The sequence below is a fragment of the Anoplopoma fimbria genome, chromosome 10, assembly GCF_027596085.1.
Source record: "Anoplopoma fimbria isolate UVic2021 breed Golden Eagle Sablefish chromosome 10, Afim_UVic_2022, whole genome shotgun sequence".
NCBI lineage: Eukaryota > Metazoa > Chordata > Actinopteri > Perciformes > Anoplopomatidae > Anoplopoma > Anoplopoma fimbria.
Window position 1 is genome coordinate 4,204,167 of NC_072458.1, and position 18,471 is coordinate 4,222,637.

Here is an 18,471-nt window from a genome sequence, read left to right on the forward strand (position 1 = left end):
CCTGTCACCGTAGTGCTCTGTTCGCTGCCTTTATTCCGTTTCAGACCAATTAAAATATGACACTCCTCTTGTGGGGAAGCATCTTGTTAAAATTAAGCGCCTGAGACGCACAGACACCTTTGATAAACACATCCAGAGCCACAATTGGCTTTGGCAGCAACGGCATGCTGTATAGATAGATAAAGAGGAACGTGTGTGTGTGTGTGTGTGTTGTCGTCACCTCCAGTTGGAGATGTGAACTGTTAGATCTGATTAAAAGTGTTTCCTTCTTTGTGAGTTTCACTGTGATGTTATGAGACGTTTATGAGCCAAGAGATACTGACCAGTGAAGACAAGTCAGTGCCAAAGATGTGCAGTTTGGGCAGCAAGGACAGACGAATGGTAAACAAAGACAGGAGAGCCAGGGGAGAGGGGACAAATAAATGGAAGAGAGAGCAGCTGATATAAAAAAAATAAAAAATGACAGGTGGTATACAGAAAAAAAAAAAAGCTAGGAAGCAAAAGCAACATATGATGAAGAGAGTCTGATAGGAAGGATAACAAAGAATAGGGAGAAACTGAAGTGAAACATGGTGGGGTTTTTTCCCCGAGCAGATAGGAACTCCAGAAGACAGATTAGACGGGAAGAATAGAGGGGAAAATGGAGAGAGGTGGAGTGATGGATGCAGGCAGGGGACCAGCAGCTCTCTGCCAACATCTCCATGCATCCTTCCAGACATCACACTGCGCTGCCATCTGCCTCCATGCCACACACACACACACACACACACACACACACACACACACACACACACACACACACACACACACACACACACACACACACACACACACACACACACACACACACACACACACACACACACACACACACACACACACACACACACACACACACGAGATATGTGAAAGCATTAGCGTCTCCTGACACTGAATAAATATCTGGGGATGAAATCTGTCTGTGGAGAAATCACCTGCAGGGGAAAATATGATTGGATGAGATCACGACCTCAATGCAACGTAATTTGCATGTCATCTAAACGGGATCTGAACCCAACGCTCAGGAGGTCAAAGGGCGACCGATTCGTCGGATGGCACAGCTCAGTCCCCGATTGGGCTGAGAGGAGAGACAATGGCAGGTGAACCGAACGTTGCTCAGATGCTGCTCCCTCTGTGAGCGACAGGACTGCCCTCTTCTGGCTGCTTCACACAATCTCCACAGTTTGATAAAAACACACGCACATTTAGGACATCCAACATGTGAAGACAGACAAATTCTGGCTGGCTGTTGATGTTTTTAATCACATTAGAGCTGAGGAATAAAAATAAACACAAAGAGCATGAGAGTGCAGCACGCAGAGTGTTTCGGTTAACCACATACAGAGTCTTATTTATACATATATTTATATAATAGAGCCATTTCTCCCGTGTGTATAGCGTCTGATTGTAACACAGAAATATACCAACATTCCCTGGGTGAGAGAGAAAAGAGCGAAAGAAAACAAGAGAGCAACAGACTCTCAACAGTCATCATCTACATTAGAAAACCTACAGGCCATTCTTTTTTTATAGGTTTATACATCAGCGAGGCGTCAGTATTCATTACAAAAATAGGAATATAGTTAATATAGAATCACTGGGGGTTGATTGAGTGGGTGGGGGGGTGAGGATGTGGCCGTGATGACCACCCATCCGCCCACCCAACACAAACACCCAAACCAGGGAACGAAGAGCCACCCTATGATTCTGTGCGCCTCCATGCGTGTTGTACAGCAGACAATGGAAACCAGTTAGGGTTTAAATTAAACGATTAACAAAAACCATTAGAAAATGAGTACGTAAAAAATAACCTTTACGGGCAAAAGAAGGGGTTAGTGCATTGATGAAAGTTAAGATAGTTTAGGAAAAAGTGCAGTTAGAACCCAGAAAACATGAGCTAAGATAGAAATAAAAGGAGGTGGGGTGAAAATGAGAAAGTGGCAAAGAAATAAAGGGTTTTAGAGAGAAGTGCAAAGCAGCTCTGAGGTCGCCCTCCACTCGGGTTTCTATCGCTGCTGTTATTGAGAGAAAACAAAACATGACAAGGGGAGCTAATGGAGATGAAGTGTTATTGCTGGGGGTATTTTTTTATTTGGTGTTAACTGGTGAGATAAGGAGTGAGAGGATGGAGAGGGGGAGTTATGGCTGAGGGTAGTAGGGCTGCTGCTGAGGGGGTTGCTGGGGGTAGCCAGGGTAGGGCTGTCCGGGAGGAGGGGCTGCTGGGTAGCCTCCCTGTCCTGGAGCCTGCTGATAGGGCATGTAGGGCATGTTGGGCATGTTGTACTGTCCGTAAGCATAGGGGTTGTAGCCGGGCATCTGGAAGTACCTGCATGGACATCACAACAGAGAAAACAAACATCAAGAGTGATGTCAAACAAATATCAATCGTTAAAAGAATACTTCAATGTTTTGGGAAATGTGCTTATTTGCTTTTTATTTTTTTAAGATGAGAAGATCAATGTCTGTGTGGTAAGTCCGGAGCTGGAGCCAGCAGCAGGTTGGCTTAAAGACTAGGAACAGCTCGGTCTAAAGGTTAAAACAAAAATCTGCCAACCAGCACATATAAAGCTCACTAATTAACACAGTGTATCTTGTTGTTTTTTTTAAACTTAAATGTATGAAATGTTGAGACTAAAAGCAGGAGGGAACAGCTACCCTGGTGTCACGGCTGGTTGACTCCACATAAAACCACAACATGTTGATTTCACACCTCGCTTTGTGTGCAGATTAAACCAAAAAAATGTAATGTGTTCATTTTGTAATGTGTTTCCTCCTACTTCCAGTCTTTATGCTAAGCTAACATGCTGCTGGCTACTGCTGCCTATTTACCGAACAGTACAGAGACATGTTGTTTTTAGTGCAACTTAAGGGGTCAATTTATTTAGATTGCATAAAAGACTTGCTTGTAATTATAAGAAGGAGCTATAAGGAGCATCAAATCATGTTCACTTTATTCTGACATCAACATTCTCAGCTACGAGGGTGAAAATTTGTTCTCAGAAATCGGGATGCTGTCATTGGAAACTCACCCTGGATAGCCTTGATAGCTGGGGTAAGGTGGTCCCTGGGCCTGGGATGGTGGGGCCACAGGTGGTGGGTTGCTGTTGGGAGGGCCAGTTGGTTGTGGATTGACGGGAGTGGTGGAGGCTGCTTGAGGGGTGACGCTCGGTGGAGGAGGCCTGGCTGGTGGCTGGGGCTTCGCCTGGGGTTGTTGAGGCTGCTGTGTCCGGCAAGTAGAGAGAGAGAGAGGACAGATAAATATCTACAGTCGGCCTCACGTCTGCTGCAATGGTATTGAACATTTGGCTTTGTGTTGATGCTTACAAAGACGGTCCTGGGTGCAGGCGTTGGGCCACCAGCAGGGGCAGCTGGGTTAGTCTGATAGGCAGGGACGTTGAAGGATGGAGCGCTGGGCTCTCGGGCGATGCTCTGCTGCAGGTCCCTGAAACAAGAATTCAAGCATTTATCAGCTCTCATTCTTTTACTGCAACACCTTGAAACAAATTCTCGAATTGGCCTTGAGTGTAAAAATCTTAATCAGACTACAAACTAGAAAGAAATATATATAAAACTGGTGATTGGCCTACTTTATAACTCCCTGGCCAGCTGATATGACTGCAACACAAATCAATCAAATGCACAAAAAACAGAAAAGTACATACTTAAGTAGTTCATCCCGCTCTGTCTTGCGAGCAAAAACGATGTCGCTGCATTTGTTCTGGAACTTAAGCAGGATTTCCGTCAAGTCGTTGTAGAACTGAGGTGGGGGCAAACAAATGAGGACAAACATTAATCACCTGAAACAACAAAAGGAGAAAGTTTCCGACAGGCTATGCATTACTGCAGTACAGCGCATCCTTGCAGATGCACGTGTGTGCCGGTGTTGTTGTGCTGAGTGAGTACCTTGGTGCCTTCGCGCAGGTTGTTGCTGATCTCAACGTAGCTGTCATGGGCTGAAGCCAGCTTCTTCAGGACCTCCTCCCTCTGGTTGGCTTCGTTGTTGGACTGCTTCAGACTGCTGAACCCCTGGTGGGATGTCTGGAGGGAGATCACAGATTGAGGGGATTAACTGCTAACACCTTTTAGAACAAAAGTGTGTTTAAGTAGAGCAGACCATCAGTTATTTCTCCACACACAGTGGGACTTTGCCAATAAGAGGGTAAACTGGGTCTTTGGAAGGAATCTGCACTTGTGTGGTCTGCTTTCAAGTGTCTTTTTCTATATAGGTTACGCTTCATAGATTAAATTACAAAATTCACCTTTTGTTTGCTCTACATCACAAGAATGTCAAATGTCATAATAAGCAAATTCTTTAAGCTAGTAGAGGGTAGAAAAATAATAAAGAAATGGTCTCATGAACTTTTTTAACGGCCCAATCATCATTTTCTTCTGAAATAACAAAAATCTTCAGACTGGGTGTGTGTTCGTATATGTGTACCTGAACTTGTCCCAGCAGCTCTTCCTGCGTGCGGACGGTGGTCTGTACCCGCTGGTTGTAGGCGCCGTACAACTGGTCGAGCTGGGAGAGTGACATCTGCTCCTCATTGATGGCCCCATCCTGGCCGAGCGCCGTCAGGAAGGAGATAGACATGTCGAAGGTCACGGCCTTGATCTCTCCCTCCAGGGTCTCCCTCTCCTTCTTCATCTCGTCCAGCTGGGCGAGCTGGGAGCGCAGCACGTTCACCACCTGGGAGAAGATGGACACAGTGAACGAGTGGCCAAGCACGACCATCTTGATTACTTCATCACTTTCAGTGCTCAATCCTACATCGATCCCTGACCTCTCGCCCTTATGATGACTGCAATACACTGCTGTTTTTCACTTTGGCGTGAATAGTGTAGCTGTGGAGAGACTTCTAGCACTTCTTCCTTGTGCTTACCCAGTTCTGCTTGCTTGGTTATTTAAAGTTCCCCAGTGACACACAATGCAAAGTCAGCAAGCAAAATGAAAAATGGAGCTACTGTTGGGAGGAGGGACAGGGCCATAAAGCACACTATGTCCACTGGGTGTTTTTTATGTTTACGTAGAACACAAAACTCTTTAGGATGAGGGGACAAACCGTAAGCTCAAAAACGAACCGTAACAAGAAAAAGCTTGACATTATCTGGCCATTCAAACAAACAAACAAACAAACAAGACATCAGTGGAAGCTGACATACCTCACTGCCCTGCAGTGTCTTGGTCGGGTTGGCGGAGGGGATGGCAGCATTGAGCTCGTTCTCCGGTTTACACAGCAGGGCGATCATGTCACAGTGGGTGGTGTAGCGGTCCCTCACCACCTGGTCCGCTTGTACGGCCTTGTCCAAGATGTTGCGGAAGCTAGCGCCCTCTGGGAGAGAGAAGGAGGGAAGGGAGGGACGGTTAGAGGCAACAAGAGGACGAGGAAGGAAAGAGGAAGGAAGTATTGCATCTGTCCACAGTGGATCACATGGACACAAACTTCATGAAAAAAAAGAAAACAAATAAGGGCAAGTTTAAGTGTTTAAGTGTGTGTGTGTGTGTGTGTGTGTGTGTGTGTGTGTGTGTGTGTGTGTGTGTGTGTGTGTGTGTGTGTGTGTGTGTGTGTGTGTGTGTGTGTTTACCTGCGCGAAGGGGCTTGTAGAGGTCTCCAGAGGGGGTTCTGTTCCAGCGCTGGTTGAACTTGGTTCTCAGCTCGTTGTCTGTCGTCTCTTCGTCGTCCAGCATCTTCAGAGACTGAAGACGCACACAACACACAAACATACAGAGTGATTAAACCGTTATTATTCAGTTTGTCATTTTTGGGACATGTGTAAGTATTTTGGGGGATTATTTTAGAATCCAGAATATTTTTACTCAGCCATTTCATTGCAACTATGGAGACCCTTACTTTATGTAGGGCACCAACTAAGAATTGATTTTATTGATTTATCTATGAACAATGTTGTCTATAAAGTGTCAGTAAAAAGAAAAAAAACACACATAAGTTCAAAGAGCTCAAGAAATGTCCTCAAATTCCTCATCTGTCTGTCCAACAGTCCAAAATGTTAAATTTCCAGATATAGAAGACTGAAGAGCAGAACATTTATCAAAATTGTTGCCCATTTCCTGCGTTTGTTCAAATGTCTTTCAATCATCTGATTGATGAATTGTTTCAGCATTACTTTCATGTGTTCTAACATCCAGAAATGCTAGTAAATAATAATAGATAATAGAAAGTCTACTTTTTTGCCAGCAGAACTATACTTTGTGGTAATGGATCTTTGTCAACACCACAGACTACTTTTTGGGAGAAATTAGCACATTATGGGTTTGGACTTTACAACCCTGCCAACAAACTTGGAAGCAGTTTGTGTGTTTTTTGTTTTTACTCCCGTCTGTTTATTTGTTTGTCAGTGAGATGTCTTAAAAAAATCATAAATTGGTTGGCTGAAGCTGGCGGACAGACAGTCCTTGGCCCAGAGATCAGTGGATTAGATTTCAGTCATGATACTTTTCTGGGATTTGCGCCATTAGGGACAATTATGAGTTTTTAGCATTCATGTGCTCTTCTGGTAGTGGTGATAGTAAAGCTGCTAAAAAGCATTACATCCATATGCTTCTTTGTCAGGAAAGCAAAGCCACATGACAAACAAGCTGTTATAAAAGGCTGTTGTTCTAAAAGTGCCTGCTTTACTATTCAAATAAATTGGTGGTTATGGTTAGATCAACGTGGTTTGTGATCTGCAAAGTGCAGTTGCATATCTATAATTCAGTGTGGTAATGTGTGTCTGACCTCATCCAGGATCTCTCTGTTGCGGGTGAGAAGCTCGGGCAGATCTCTGATTAGCTGCTCGATGCTCTGCAGTCCTCCCAGCTGCACGACGGCTCGGGCCTTCTCAGCAATGGATTGTGGGATAGAATCTCCTGACAGGTCCTCCAGAGCAGCTGGCAGGTTTAGGGATGCCAAAACCCTGATGGACAGTTACAAAGCATCTGTGAGTTATTAAGGTCCCCACAAACATCAACTTTTGCACCTTACTCTTTGGGCAAAATAGCACAAACTGGTAAGCTTGTTAGTGCCATCAAGTAGAGTGATACAAGTACTGCTATTAAGGGCACTATAATACAAACACAAATCCTTCTATCGACATTTTAATGGTACCTGATACATCATTATGTTATACATTTTTAATAAATCCATCCATGCATGGAGACACAAGCACTCATGGACACGTCTACAGGAAGACAGTTTCCCCTGTATTGTCACTGACGTGCACAAGCACAGTAACATGCGGTCATACAGACACAGGACAGCGTACCCATTGCAGAGATTGGTGGCCTCCCTCATCGTTCCCACCAGTCTGTTTACAGTCTCAGCCTTCCTCTGGGTGTAAATGCTCATGGACTGCTGCACCACCATGGGGACCATCTTCTCAAACAAGTCTGAAGAGATAACAAGATAAACAACTGATTGAAAAAAAAAACATACAAATACACAATACGTTTGGGATCCTATTTTTAGAGTTTGGATAAAATTAAGCTAAAACAAAGAGGGTCAGCGACTTAAATGGAAGGCTATGCTGCCGTCTTACATGTAATGTCATTGAATGATGCTTCAGAAATTCTCAGCACAGCACTATATTGTGTTAAATAAAAACCTTTGAAAAAAAGAGGTTTCTGACTAGGCTGCATAAATCATCAAAGATCCAATATTAAAGCTAGAAGTTTCATATTTTTGGATATAAAGTTATTTCTCTCTTGCCAAGAGTAAGATGGGAATAACAAAACCACTCTTATTTGACTGTTAAAATACAGCTAAAGCTAGCGGCCGTTACCTTAGCTTAGCACAAAGACTGGAAACAGGGGGAAACATCTAGCCTGGCTCTGTCTGAAGATCACAAAATCCACCTTGCAGCACCTCTTAAGCTCACTTATTAAAATGTTATACCTCGTTTGTTTAATCTGTACAAAACTGAAGTGTAAAAACTTAAAGTTGCAGTTTCATGGTGAATTATGTGCCAGACATTTATCTTCACTGTAAACAATAACTAAATTCTCACCCCGAGGTTGCCATGCAGCCAGCAGAGACATCTAGCTCTTGAAAGTGATGAGCGTATATCCCAAATATCAAAACTATTCCTTTAAAGTTTCTGATGTTACCTAGATCAAAGACTTTGACGCAGCGCTTTATCTCTGACACAGTTGTAGATACTTGTATGTGTCTCTATCTGAGTATAAAACAATCTTTACAACAAAGGAACCGTGTCGAGTGTCTTGTGTATTTTACCTGCAAATTTCTGGCTGAGTGGAGCTGTGATGGGGGTAGATTTGACAAGCACCGCCTTGCCGATCTGTTCCAGATCCTTGACCTCAGGCACGCGGTCGTGGTAGATAAAGTCATTGTCTTTTTTGGCTGCAACGAGGGCTCGGTTGATCTTCTCACTTAGATCCTTGACGCTCACATATTCGTCGTAACCAGACGCCACCGTCTTCACCAACTCTGCTGAGCGCTGGAGGGATGAAAAGATGGTGAGGATCAAATTTGCTCCATGAATATGTTTTTTTTTCGTTTTTGATCAGAAACTTCAAGGCATGTACGTCGAGCTTTTGAAGGTGACATAAGAATTAGGAAGCTATGTGAAAAACTGTAACACCTGCAGGCGAGCTATCTCCTCTCCAAAGCGCTTCTTCTGCTTGGACATGACGCTCTGGTGCAGCTCGGCATTGGCTTGCATGATGGTGTGCTTGGCCGCCAGCACCGACAGCACTTCCTGAAAATAAAAATACTGACCAGGGAGAGGCAACCACAGAGCAACACACAGGGACGCAAACATATATATATATATATATACACGCACGATGGCAATGCAAACCACAATAGGGCAGACGCACACCAGCAAGGTCAAACCACAAATTGCATCACGAAAGCCAATCACAAACAGGCACAAGCAGTCAGAGGTGTACAAACACAGCACAAGTGCGCGCACACACACATGCACACGCAATGCCAACGCCAACGCCAACGCCAACACCATCACCACCACCACCACCACCACGAGGGATGCAGAAAGAAAGGAAGACAACGAGAGAGAAAACAGAACAGGCCATGAGTGTTTAATCTTTCATCAAAAGTTGCTACACCTTCATCAAACATCCCATAGCCATGTGTGTGTGTGTGTGTATGGGTATGTGTTTGCGACTTTGACAATGCATGTGTGTGTTTGATTTTGTGCACGCGAGGAAGACAAAGACACTTGCTTTTTTTTCAGAAATGGATACATTTCCTGGCCTCGTTTCGTGTGTCCAAACTAAGAGACATCTTTAATAATGAATGCGTTTACTACGAAACATCTACGCCAAATTAAAAGCAATAAACTGTTCTCAATGTAGCATAACAAGCTTTAACATAACATAAAAATTGAAAAGTATTTAGTGTCAAGCAGTTTATCAAATTAAAGCCTTGTTTACACAGGACTACTATTACATGGGGACCTCTAGTAATTTGGAAATTTATGTTAAATTTAAGAAAAAATGAGCTCTTGCAGCCTCTCACAATCAAGAACCTACCAGGTGACTTCAATGAAGTCATTTAGGGTGCCACAGGGATTTTGTCTTATAACGAGGCTAATTCTGAACTGAGCTGATGCAAGCTACACATTTGATGCTGTTCACTTAACTTTGATTTAATTCACCTCAAAAATATTAAATCTGTAGTGTGAACTTGAGGTTGTGTGTGTTTTTGTTTGTGAGTGTTTCAGTCAGACTGTCAGTACTTCAGATGCCCATTATTAGATGGTGAGAAACCAATCAGAATGAAAACAAGTCAAACTGCAGTTTAGTAGTAACCAACTCATCAAGAGTGAAAACAGGATGGAAATGGATCAAACGGAACAGAGAGAAGTTGCAATTTAGACAGTCCTCAACACTCTTCAAGTCTATTTTTCAGAAATACACCCATACAAAACAAGAAGCACAATCAGACAATACACACACCAAACCAACCATCTTCACCACAGTGAAAACATGGCTGACTTACAGGTGTGTCCCTCACATACCTTGGGAAGGTTGTCTTTGTACTGGCACTGCTTGCAGGCATCGCCGTAGTAATCTGCCGCCTGATTGGCCAGCTTTGCAATGACAGCATCTTTCATCCTGTCTGTTGGGTGAACAAGACACTTTTAACAGTACATATCAACCAAAATATAATCAATATAAGAAATTGTGTTCTTGAACACCACAAGCTGATCAGAAAACCGGTTAGTTAACTGATAACTGACATGCGGTCGTACATTCAGAACGGTCTGCAGCTGCAGTTTCTACACCGCACTGAAGAAATTGCTTTTACATTTTACTATTCGACAACAACCAACCACCTCAGCAGAATATATAGGTCAATTTGTTTTAAATGCGAGTTTAATTTATGATGTAACTACAAAACTGTGCTTTGAAACTAATAAGCAACTTAGTAGACAGAACTGGGACAGAGGCTGTGCTGGATCAAAGCTGGCTGCTGCCATAGTTCTAAATAAATCTTAAGGCAAAAAAAATGCATTATTTAGGTTGATATTTTTTCCGTTGACAGGCAGATTTGTCATACCAGTTTTCATAAACTTGTTAGACACATTTTAAAGCAAATTACTAAGTGGTCCATTTCTATGATACACTTTTAAAAATAGGGACTCAAAACTGGCTGGTGTTTTTTCTTCTTCTGAGTATCGACATGACAGAAACAGAGATAAATGATAATGACACACTGAAAAGACTTCACTCTCTAAGTGAAGACTATGGGTGTGTTTGGACCCTTGAGGCGTCTGTCCTTTGGTACCTGAGGTGGCTTTGAGGAAGAAGACCTCCTGGGCCTGGGCCAGCATGATGAGTTTCAAGGTTCCCACAGTCTCGGGAGCGATGTCCATGGTGGGCTCCCTGTTCAGCGCTGACAGCACTGTGTCCTTGATGTGACCAAACGCTCCGCTAGCCAGCTGGATAGTGAGACGGATAAAGAGAGCGACAGATGAGACACTACTGCCAAGACTGACAATGATTGTCCGTCGTAAAATATCAGATAAATCTGCTAGACAGGATTACAACAGGATTTTCCTGTGTCACACTGTGGAGACATCACCTAAAGAGAAGATTTAATCATTTAATTCTTATTCTTTGTGGGGAAAAACTATTTGAAATTAAAAAAATACATTTGATTTGTCTGAAATATACAGTTTTCATTTCAGTGAAATAGCCATTATTGAAGGAGAGAAGAAAACACCAGTGGTAGTGTAGTGTACATTGAGTAAAACTATTTTTTCTTGTTTGTTTAAGTCACGTCCCTGTCCCAACTCTGATACGCATAGGAATGAATGGTATATGGTCTTCCTTCCGGTAAATATTCAGGAAAAACAAATATGAAATAAAAGAATAAATGATGGTGTGTTTCGCACACACATTAAAATGCTTAATGCACAGTTGCATTAGTAATATATTCAATATGCTTGTAAAAGAAAACAACAATAAACAATATTGGAACAGACTCCTAAAAGTTGCTTCCAGTTAACATCTGAACCAAAACAGAGTTTATCTGCCTACCCATAACAAAACAGTACAACAGTCATAATTAATAGATTCATTTTCACCAGGTTTCCTTAAACCAAGCAGTTCATCACAGAGTGTGTAGGTCTGCCCACCTGATAGTATTTGGCTGCAGCCTTCAGTCCCTCATCGCTGTCCAGGTTCTGCTCGGAGGCGATCTGACTGGCCAACGCTGCTGCGTTGAACAACACACATGTCTTCTCGTAGCCTAAACTGGCCAAAGCTGCAAAACACAAAAACAAAACACAAATCCTTCGTTAGAGTGCCTTTTTGCTTTTATAGCCTAGTGGCTGGTTTCCACTTAAGACCGTTTTCAGTTTTGTTCCCACAGCTAAAAAAGTGATGACAGAGGAGCAAAGTGACATCGTTCTTTCACCCCTTGAGTACTGTGTCTGATATTGACTGCTTGCTGTTTTTGTGGGGTTGGCATTTTCTTCAACCAACACTTTATACCGCTTCATTCTACATTTTTCTCGCCCGGAGTACACTGGAATAAAAATCCCAGTCATGAGCTCCGACAATTCACCACGGAGGACAAAAGAATCAAGCGTGAACAGAATAAATGTGAAGAATGAACTCAACAATCAGTCTCTTACAAACATACTCAAAGTCGAGTCAAATTTTTACTTAAACCCCTAAAAGGCACCTTATGAGGCCTGTTTCTGGATGCAAAAAAAACTAAATGTATTTGAGAAAGCTCTGGTTCTTATTTGTTGTGTGTATGCGTGAGAGATAGAGCAAGATAGAAACACAAAGCAGCAGATTGGCTTTAACTCTTATATATGCAGCGTGCTCAGATATTGTACACAAATGCGATTGAGGTTGATCTTACCGAGCTTCACCGAGCCACCGAACAGCGATCCTTTATCAAAGGCATCCTTCCATGTGAAGGTTAAGCAGAGCTGTGGAAACAGAGAGACGCTTTGTGTTCAAGTTCTTCTTGTGGGATCTAATTCTAATCCACGTGTGCTGTGCGATCAGTTACCTGGTTCTCAGAGAAGGGAAACTTGGGCTCAACCGCACACAGTTGGTCATAGTATCTGGAGAGAGAAAGAAATGGTGGGATTAAAACCATGCTTTCTTATCCGCCGTCCACACCCAAACATACCTGCTCTGATTGTTTTCCTACAGATAAAATGTAATCTTTTTTCATTGGAAATGTGTTTTTTCTAATTGTCATTGAACTTGAAGTTTAGTTAAAGTTTAGTTTTAAAAAAAGGAGATAAACATTAAATGTGAACAATAAATCATAACTGAGAAACTAGGTTGAAGGGTAGTGATTATTATGACATAACAGCTGATCTGAGGTCTGAGGAAGCTCTGCCATTTTGGACACTTGACAATGACTCAGGAAAAAATATCAGGACAGGCAAACACACTGCAGTGCGCACGCAGACACACAAACACACACACAAAAACACACACACTAACACACAGTCAATGACGGCTCCTCGGCTCTTTGGGTTATCAGTATCTGTGTGTGTGTCATAAAAATAGTCTATTATTAGAAATGACAACAGTTAGGGAAACCCCCGTTACCAGTTCATAAACCCTGAGGCCGGAATGCAAAGGTATAAATAAACAAAGACTGGCTTTCTATATAGAACTAAAAACATATAGTTTGTTTTCCTTTTGTTTTTTTATTCAGATACTCAAGGACCACATAAATATGCACAGAGGAAAGCTGAGATGAGGTTTGCCTACCATTTAACTCAAGAAAAAAAGAGACAACCTGGACAAAACAATCGTTTCCATGGCGACACAATAGCTGTGTGTCAACGCAGCTTTGAAAAGGATAGGGCCCGTCGCCCTGGCTACCTGGCACATGGCTGACAGACGACATGTGCAGAGAGACAAGGAGTGGCAATGCTAGCAGTCAGCAAGGGACAGACATGCTAGCTTGAACCATGCTGCTTATTAGCCAAGACCGTGCATCTACAAACCCACAGACGCTACATCTTACACACAAAGCATTTTAATAAACCACCATACCTTTTGGCTAGTTAGTTAGTTAGATCGCCAGATTATACAATGGGCTAACCTTTTGGATAGTGTGAGAAATATTTCATCTTTAGGCAGTGAAGATCCATTTTTTTTTTCTGTCAACATTTCTCTCAAATGCTTTCTTATAAACTGTTGACATAAACCAGGGATGCACCTATCGAGCTAATTTTTTCTAAATACAAATGCGTATACCTAAACTGAGGCTATAGGTCAATAGATCTGACACCAGTTCTATCTTTTATCAAAATGTAGGGTCTGTATTGAGATCATTTTTATGTTAGGGTAACTAGAGAAAAATAAACAACCAGCCCCTGGCAAGTGCATACCTGGCTGACGTAATCTGGGCAAACCCTGTGCATTAAATAACTAATGAGTCATAGAGGACAAAGACTGAAATGAGAGAGGGCAAAGTCTGCATCGGTATGTCACCTATGAATATAGTATATTGGTTTTTATTAGTCACTCAACAGTTGATTGGTTTTCATACATGATATGACAGATAAGGAGCAGCTTAACTTAGTCCTCCGTGGGATTCTGCATTAGCGCGCAATCAATAATTTATTATGAGTCTGTAAACCGGTAATTGAATAAGAGCGAGACAAGAATCAACAACAGCCATGCACAGTAAATGGAGCCTGGGATACAAAAGGAACTTTGTTGAACAAACATAAAACATGTTACGTGTCACAGTTCCTCTATGCAAAGTAGTTACCACTCTGACACTCTTTTGCTCTTTACACTATGTTTATATATGTCCTATGTATTATACAGCCGCTGTAATAAAAAAAAAAAGTCAACTGGCAGAGAATACAGGCCTTCTCTGTAGCTCATGTCTCCATGTGTTATGTTGCTTCTGAGTCTCGTAGACAGACAATTGTTATACTTTATTATATTCATCTCTGTTTGCTGATATGAACAGCTGTGATTCTCTTTTCTAGCCACCCTGGATGTCTGATCACGTGTCTTCCAGTGGACAGAAGGCCTCGGCTGAACTGCATGAAGGCCTAAATGTGACAACTGACAGGAGAGCTAAGACTTTCTCACTGACGCTGTGTAGATACATAGCTCCTGTAACTATTATAAAGGTGCCCAGGAGTTTAGAATAGGCCTAAGTGATCCTCCTGGGAATTCACAAGATATTATTAGTAGCTGTCACCTTTGCTACACCAAACTCAGGAACAGCACGAGTCAGCGGATGATCGATCTTCCATATCAATATTGGCAGGTGAAGATGTTTGATTGATGATTAGGTTGTTTGATGATGGATGGGTGTGCTCCATGTTATTCTATCACTGACCTACAGTTATATTTGAGCTTTTGTGGTGGAGTCTGACATGTGTTATGTAATAATATTCCAAGCATTGTATCATGTTTGAGTATATATGTGCTCTGTGTTTCAACCTAGGGAAAATCAGGTTAATGTTAAAGTAAAAACATGAAGAGTTTCACTTTCCTTGAAGTCACTTCCATGAATAAACAAAAAGGTTAAATCATAACCAGCTCAGCTAACCTGACTAATTACATTTTTTTTTTTTAGTTATCTGTCCATTAAAGACGTAAACATGCCTCTTGAACTCTTAGTTGGCCTCTGAAGGAACCCTGCATGAGTCACTTATCATGGTGAGAAATGCCCCCCAGCAATGTAGCTCCAACTTTAGCTCCCAGATTAGCAACAAAAAGCTAACACGTCAGGGTGCGGCAGTGACCGGGCCAACTCACCGCCGACAGGTAACATGTCTGCTGTGAGTATTCACATAGTACGGTAGATAACTCATCCGTGTGATACAATGAGGACTGTCTACCTGAGCAGCAGCTCCAGGGCGCTTTCGTGTTTCTCCAGCGGCCTTCCCAACGCGTTCTTGCGGAGCTTGTTCAACTCCTCCACCGCACGGATGTACTCCCCCTGCTCCTCTCCCGCAGGGTAGGAAACTGTGATAAATTTGGAGAGTGGTTTCACCAGGTCCACCTCGGATGACTTCTTTAACGGGACTGAAATAAACGTCGCCATTTCGGCCCGTAAAAGCGATGTATTTAATCAGAAAAACAGACGTTTAGCGACCAACGAACACAAACAACAGCGAGCGATCCCACTTCCTGGATTCTGACAGGCAACGTCCAATGACGTCATGGGGAACGGACATGCGCAGTGCGCAGACTCAGTGTGGGGTTGATGGGGAATATAATAATAATAATAATTAATATAGATTTTAAAATACAAAGAAATCTCAAGGTGCTGCACAGGGTAGAACAATCACAATAATCAAATATAATAATAAAACACTAAAAACAAACAAAAAAATAAAATAAAAATTTAAATTAATTAATTAATTTAATCATAATGAAATCTAAGAATATCTATTAAAACCGAACAACCACCCAAACACAAGCAATCCAAATTATCAAGACCCTAGGGGAAGGCAGAGAGGAACAGGTGAGTTTTAAGACAAGACCGAGAGAAAGGGAGCTGTGTCTGAACACCAAAGCTGTTTTAAGTGCACACATACTCTTTGTGGGGCCTATAAACCCACCTCTCCTCTCCACCTGCTTCTAATGTGTACTGTATTCCTGTGCCACAATATCACATGGGCCCTGAACACAAATGATTTAGTAATATACACCATATATACAGCACAACACTCTCCTGTAGAGGCCAAAGGTGTTCACAGTTTTACAGATAGACAATCAACAACTTTCTACATTTATAAATATAGACAAAATATATATAATATAGCCATCATTTTTTTTTATGTGCTTACTATAAGTTTACAGTACCAGTCAAAAGTTTGGACACACCTTCTCATTCAACTACTTTGAAGAATGTAAAATATAAAACATATTCTGGTTTGTTGAGCATTTGTTTGTTTACCACATAATTCCATATGTGTTCCTTCATAGTTTGGATGTCTTCAATATTAATCTACAATGTAGAAAAAAATAAAAAATAAAAATAAAGAAAAACCATTGAATGAGAAGGTGTGTCCAAACTTTTGACTGGTACAGTATGTTATTCCATCCTGCTTATCTTTGTAATAGCTGCTATAATTGCCGGCCGTTTTATTAAATTCCATTTGGTTTTATTTTAAAATGTCCATTTTCTATACCATGTTTATTTAACATGTTTTTTCAGGCCATTTTGTTTTTGGAGTTTTCCCTCCCATTGAAAGGACACACCTAAATGAGCAGCAAATAGGTTAAATGGAGATATAGTTAAACAGAGATTGTAGTATAATACACCTGTATAATACACCTGTATCTAGAATGTCCACTTGTTTGCATGACCCATCTTCTAAATACGGACTCTGTTGACCAAGTGTCAAAAAAGACATACTGAACCTACTTTGATTCAATGTTTTTAGACAATAAAACATGAAAAAAAGAGGGTGAATTATTTAGACACTGTTTGCAATTTTTGGTTTTTGCATTCAGCCCAAAGCAACAGCCACATAATTATTATTGCTCGTTTTTGTTCGTGTACACATTAGTTTAATAATGCCTTACTTAAAATGTGAAAACTTTGTATCTCTATTAATATCAACTTTAATATATAATGTTTTATAATTACAGTATTTTAAACACACTCTTACAGGAGCCACCCGTAAAGCCATTTAATGTCAGTTTGTACTGTGCTATAATAGTGCATATTCCTGTATTCCCTAACAGTGTTCATTTTCAAACAATTGATCCATTTACCCCAAACAAGCTGCTACACAGTGAACCTGGGGCTTTGGGGGGCCACTAGGGGCCTCTAGTCCCGGACAGTGCTCACTTTGTGGGATTAAGCAATACTGTATAAACACAAAATCCAATAAATGTAGATATGACTGGTAAACCAGATGGGAAATTAAAAAGGCTACAATGCAGAAGCAACTGGGTAACCTGTAAAACAACACATGGGTTACACTCAATAACACGCCTTTGAGACAGTCAGGTGTAAACTACCAGCTGTTTTCGGTCCACTAGGATGCAGATAAATCGCTAGTTTTAGTCTGATAATTGATTGCAACAGCTGTATTCACTCTTCATCCCAGATGTAATTCAGCCGCTGATACAATTGCTTCGGGGAAAGTTACAATGAATCTGGAGCCTAAACATCTGCTATGGGAGTGACCTTTGTCAAATGCTTTGTGCTCAACAAACTATATGAGTCACTGCCTTGTCATCTAATTATTGTGTAACAAAATGCCACTGTTTTGCTGTCACCTTTGATATCATGCAATACCACAAAAGACATAAATTGTTGTTCTTTGAGAAATCTGAATATGACTTTCGTGCATTGCCAACGAATGCTTTTATGGATTATTAAGACAAAAAATAGGTTCTTTACATTCATGACTGCCCAAAAAGTCGTATCAACAAGAGTTAATCTCTTTTAAAATGAAAACTTGACCATTGAAGGGGGAGTCAGATTTCTCAGAGGAGGCCACTTCTCAACCTGTGAAACCAGTTTTATAATGTGCCCTGTGGCTTTGAAAGAGCTCTCTGAGGATATGATCCAGATGTTATCAGGGTTGTCTCGGCTTGGAGACAACACAAAAGAGAGCCTCCTTTACAAAATGAGGATATGCAGTTACAAAGACATGGGCGTTTTTTTTAGGAGGATTTAATGCAACTTAGAACAAAAGCATTAACGAAACACCTTTGTTTATGCTCTTATTATTCACGAGTTGAAATAAAAGATCATAAGACTTTTTCTGTGCACACAAAATAATATTTCTCTGTTTTTGTTTCTCACAAATGTGTTATACATTAGTAAATGTGTTGGTGAGCACGTCTGCTTTGCCGAGATAATCAATCCCCCCCGACAGGTGCAGGTGGCTTATCAAGATGCTGATTAAACAACATTATGTCACAGGTGCGCCCTGGGCTGGTCACAATAAAAAGCCACTCTAAAATGTGCAGTTTTA

The 18,471-nt window shown here is 41.5% G+C and overlaps 1 protein-coding gene across 2 annotated transcripts; it reads right to left on the reverse strand.

Annotated features, from left to right (window-relative positions):
* Positions 1-1,282: 1,282 nt before the first annotated feature.
* Positions 1,283-15,682, reverse strand: pdcd6ip (programmed cell death 6 interacting protein). 2 transcript variants are annotated; one of them, XM_054606473.1, is made up of 18 exons: positions 15,370-15,682; positions 12,549-12,603; positions 12,396-12,465; positions 11,659-11,786; positions 10,806-10,959; positions 10,036-10,136; positions 8,635-8,751; positions 8,268-8,490; positions 7,300-7,423; positions 6,774-6,951; positions 5,623-5,734; positions 5,200-5,369; positions 4,478-4,726; positions 3,943-4,077; positions 3,702-3,796; positions 3,364-3,481; positions 3,069-3,259; positions 1,283-2,365 (listed from the first exon to the last, which is right to left on the reverse strand). In XM_054606473.1, the coding sequence occupies exons 1-18, from the start codon at positions 15,573-15,575 to the stop codon at positions 2,179-2,181; spliced, it is 2,613 nt and encodes an 870-aa protein (XP_054462448.1). In that variant the 5' UTR covers positions 15,576-15,682; the 3' UTR covers positions 1,283-2,178. The 2 variants fall into 2 exon arrangements, with proteins under 2 accessions (XP_054462448.1, XP_054462447.1); XM_054606472.1 differs by having other exon boundaries at positions 8,635-8,766.
* Between the last annotated feature and the right edge of the window lie 2,789 nt (positions 15,683-18,471).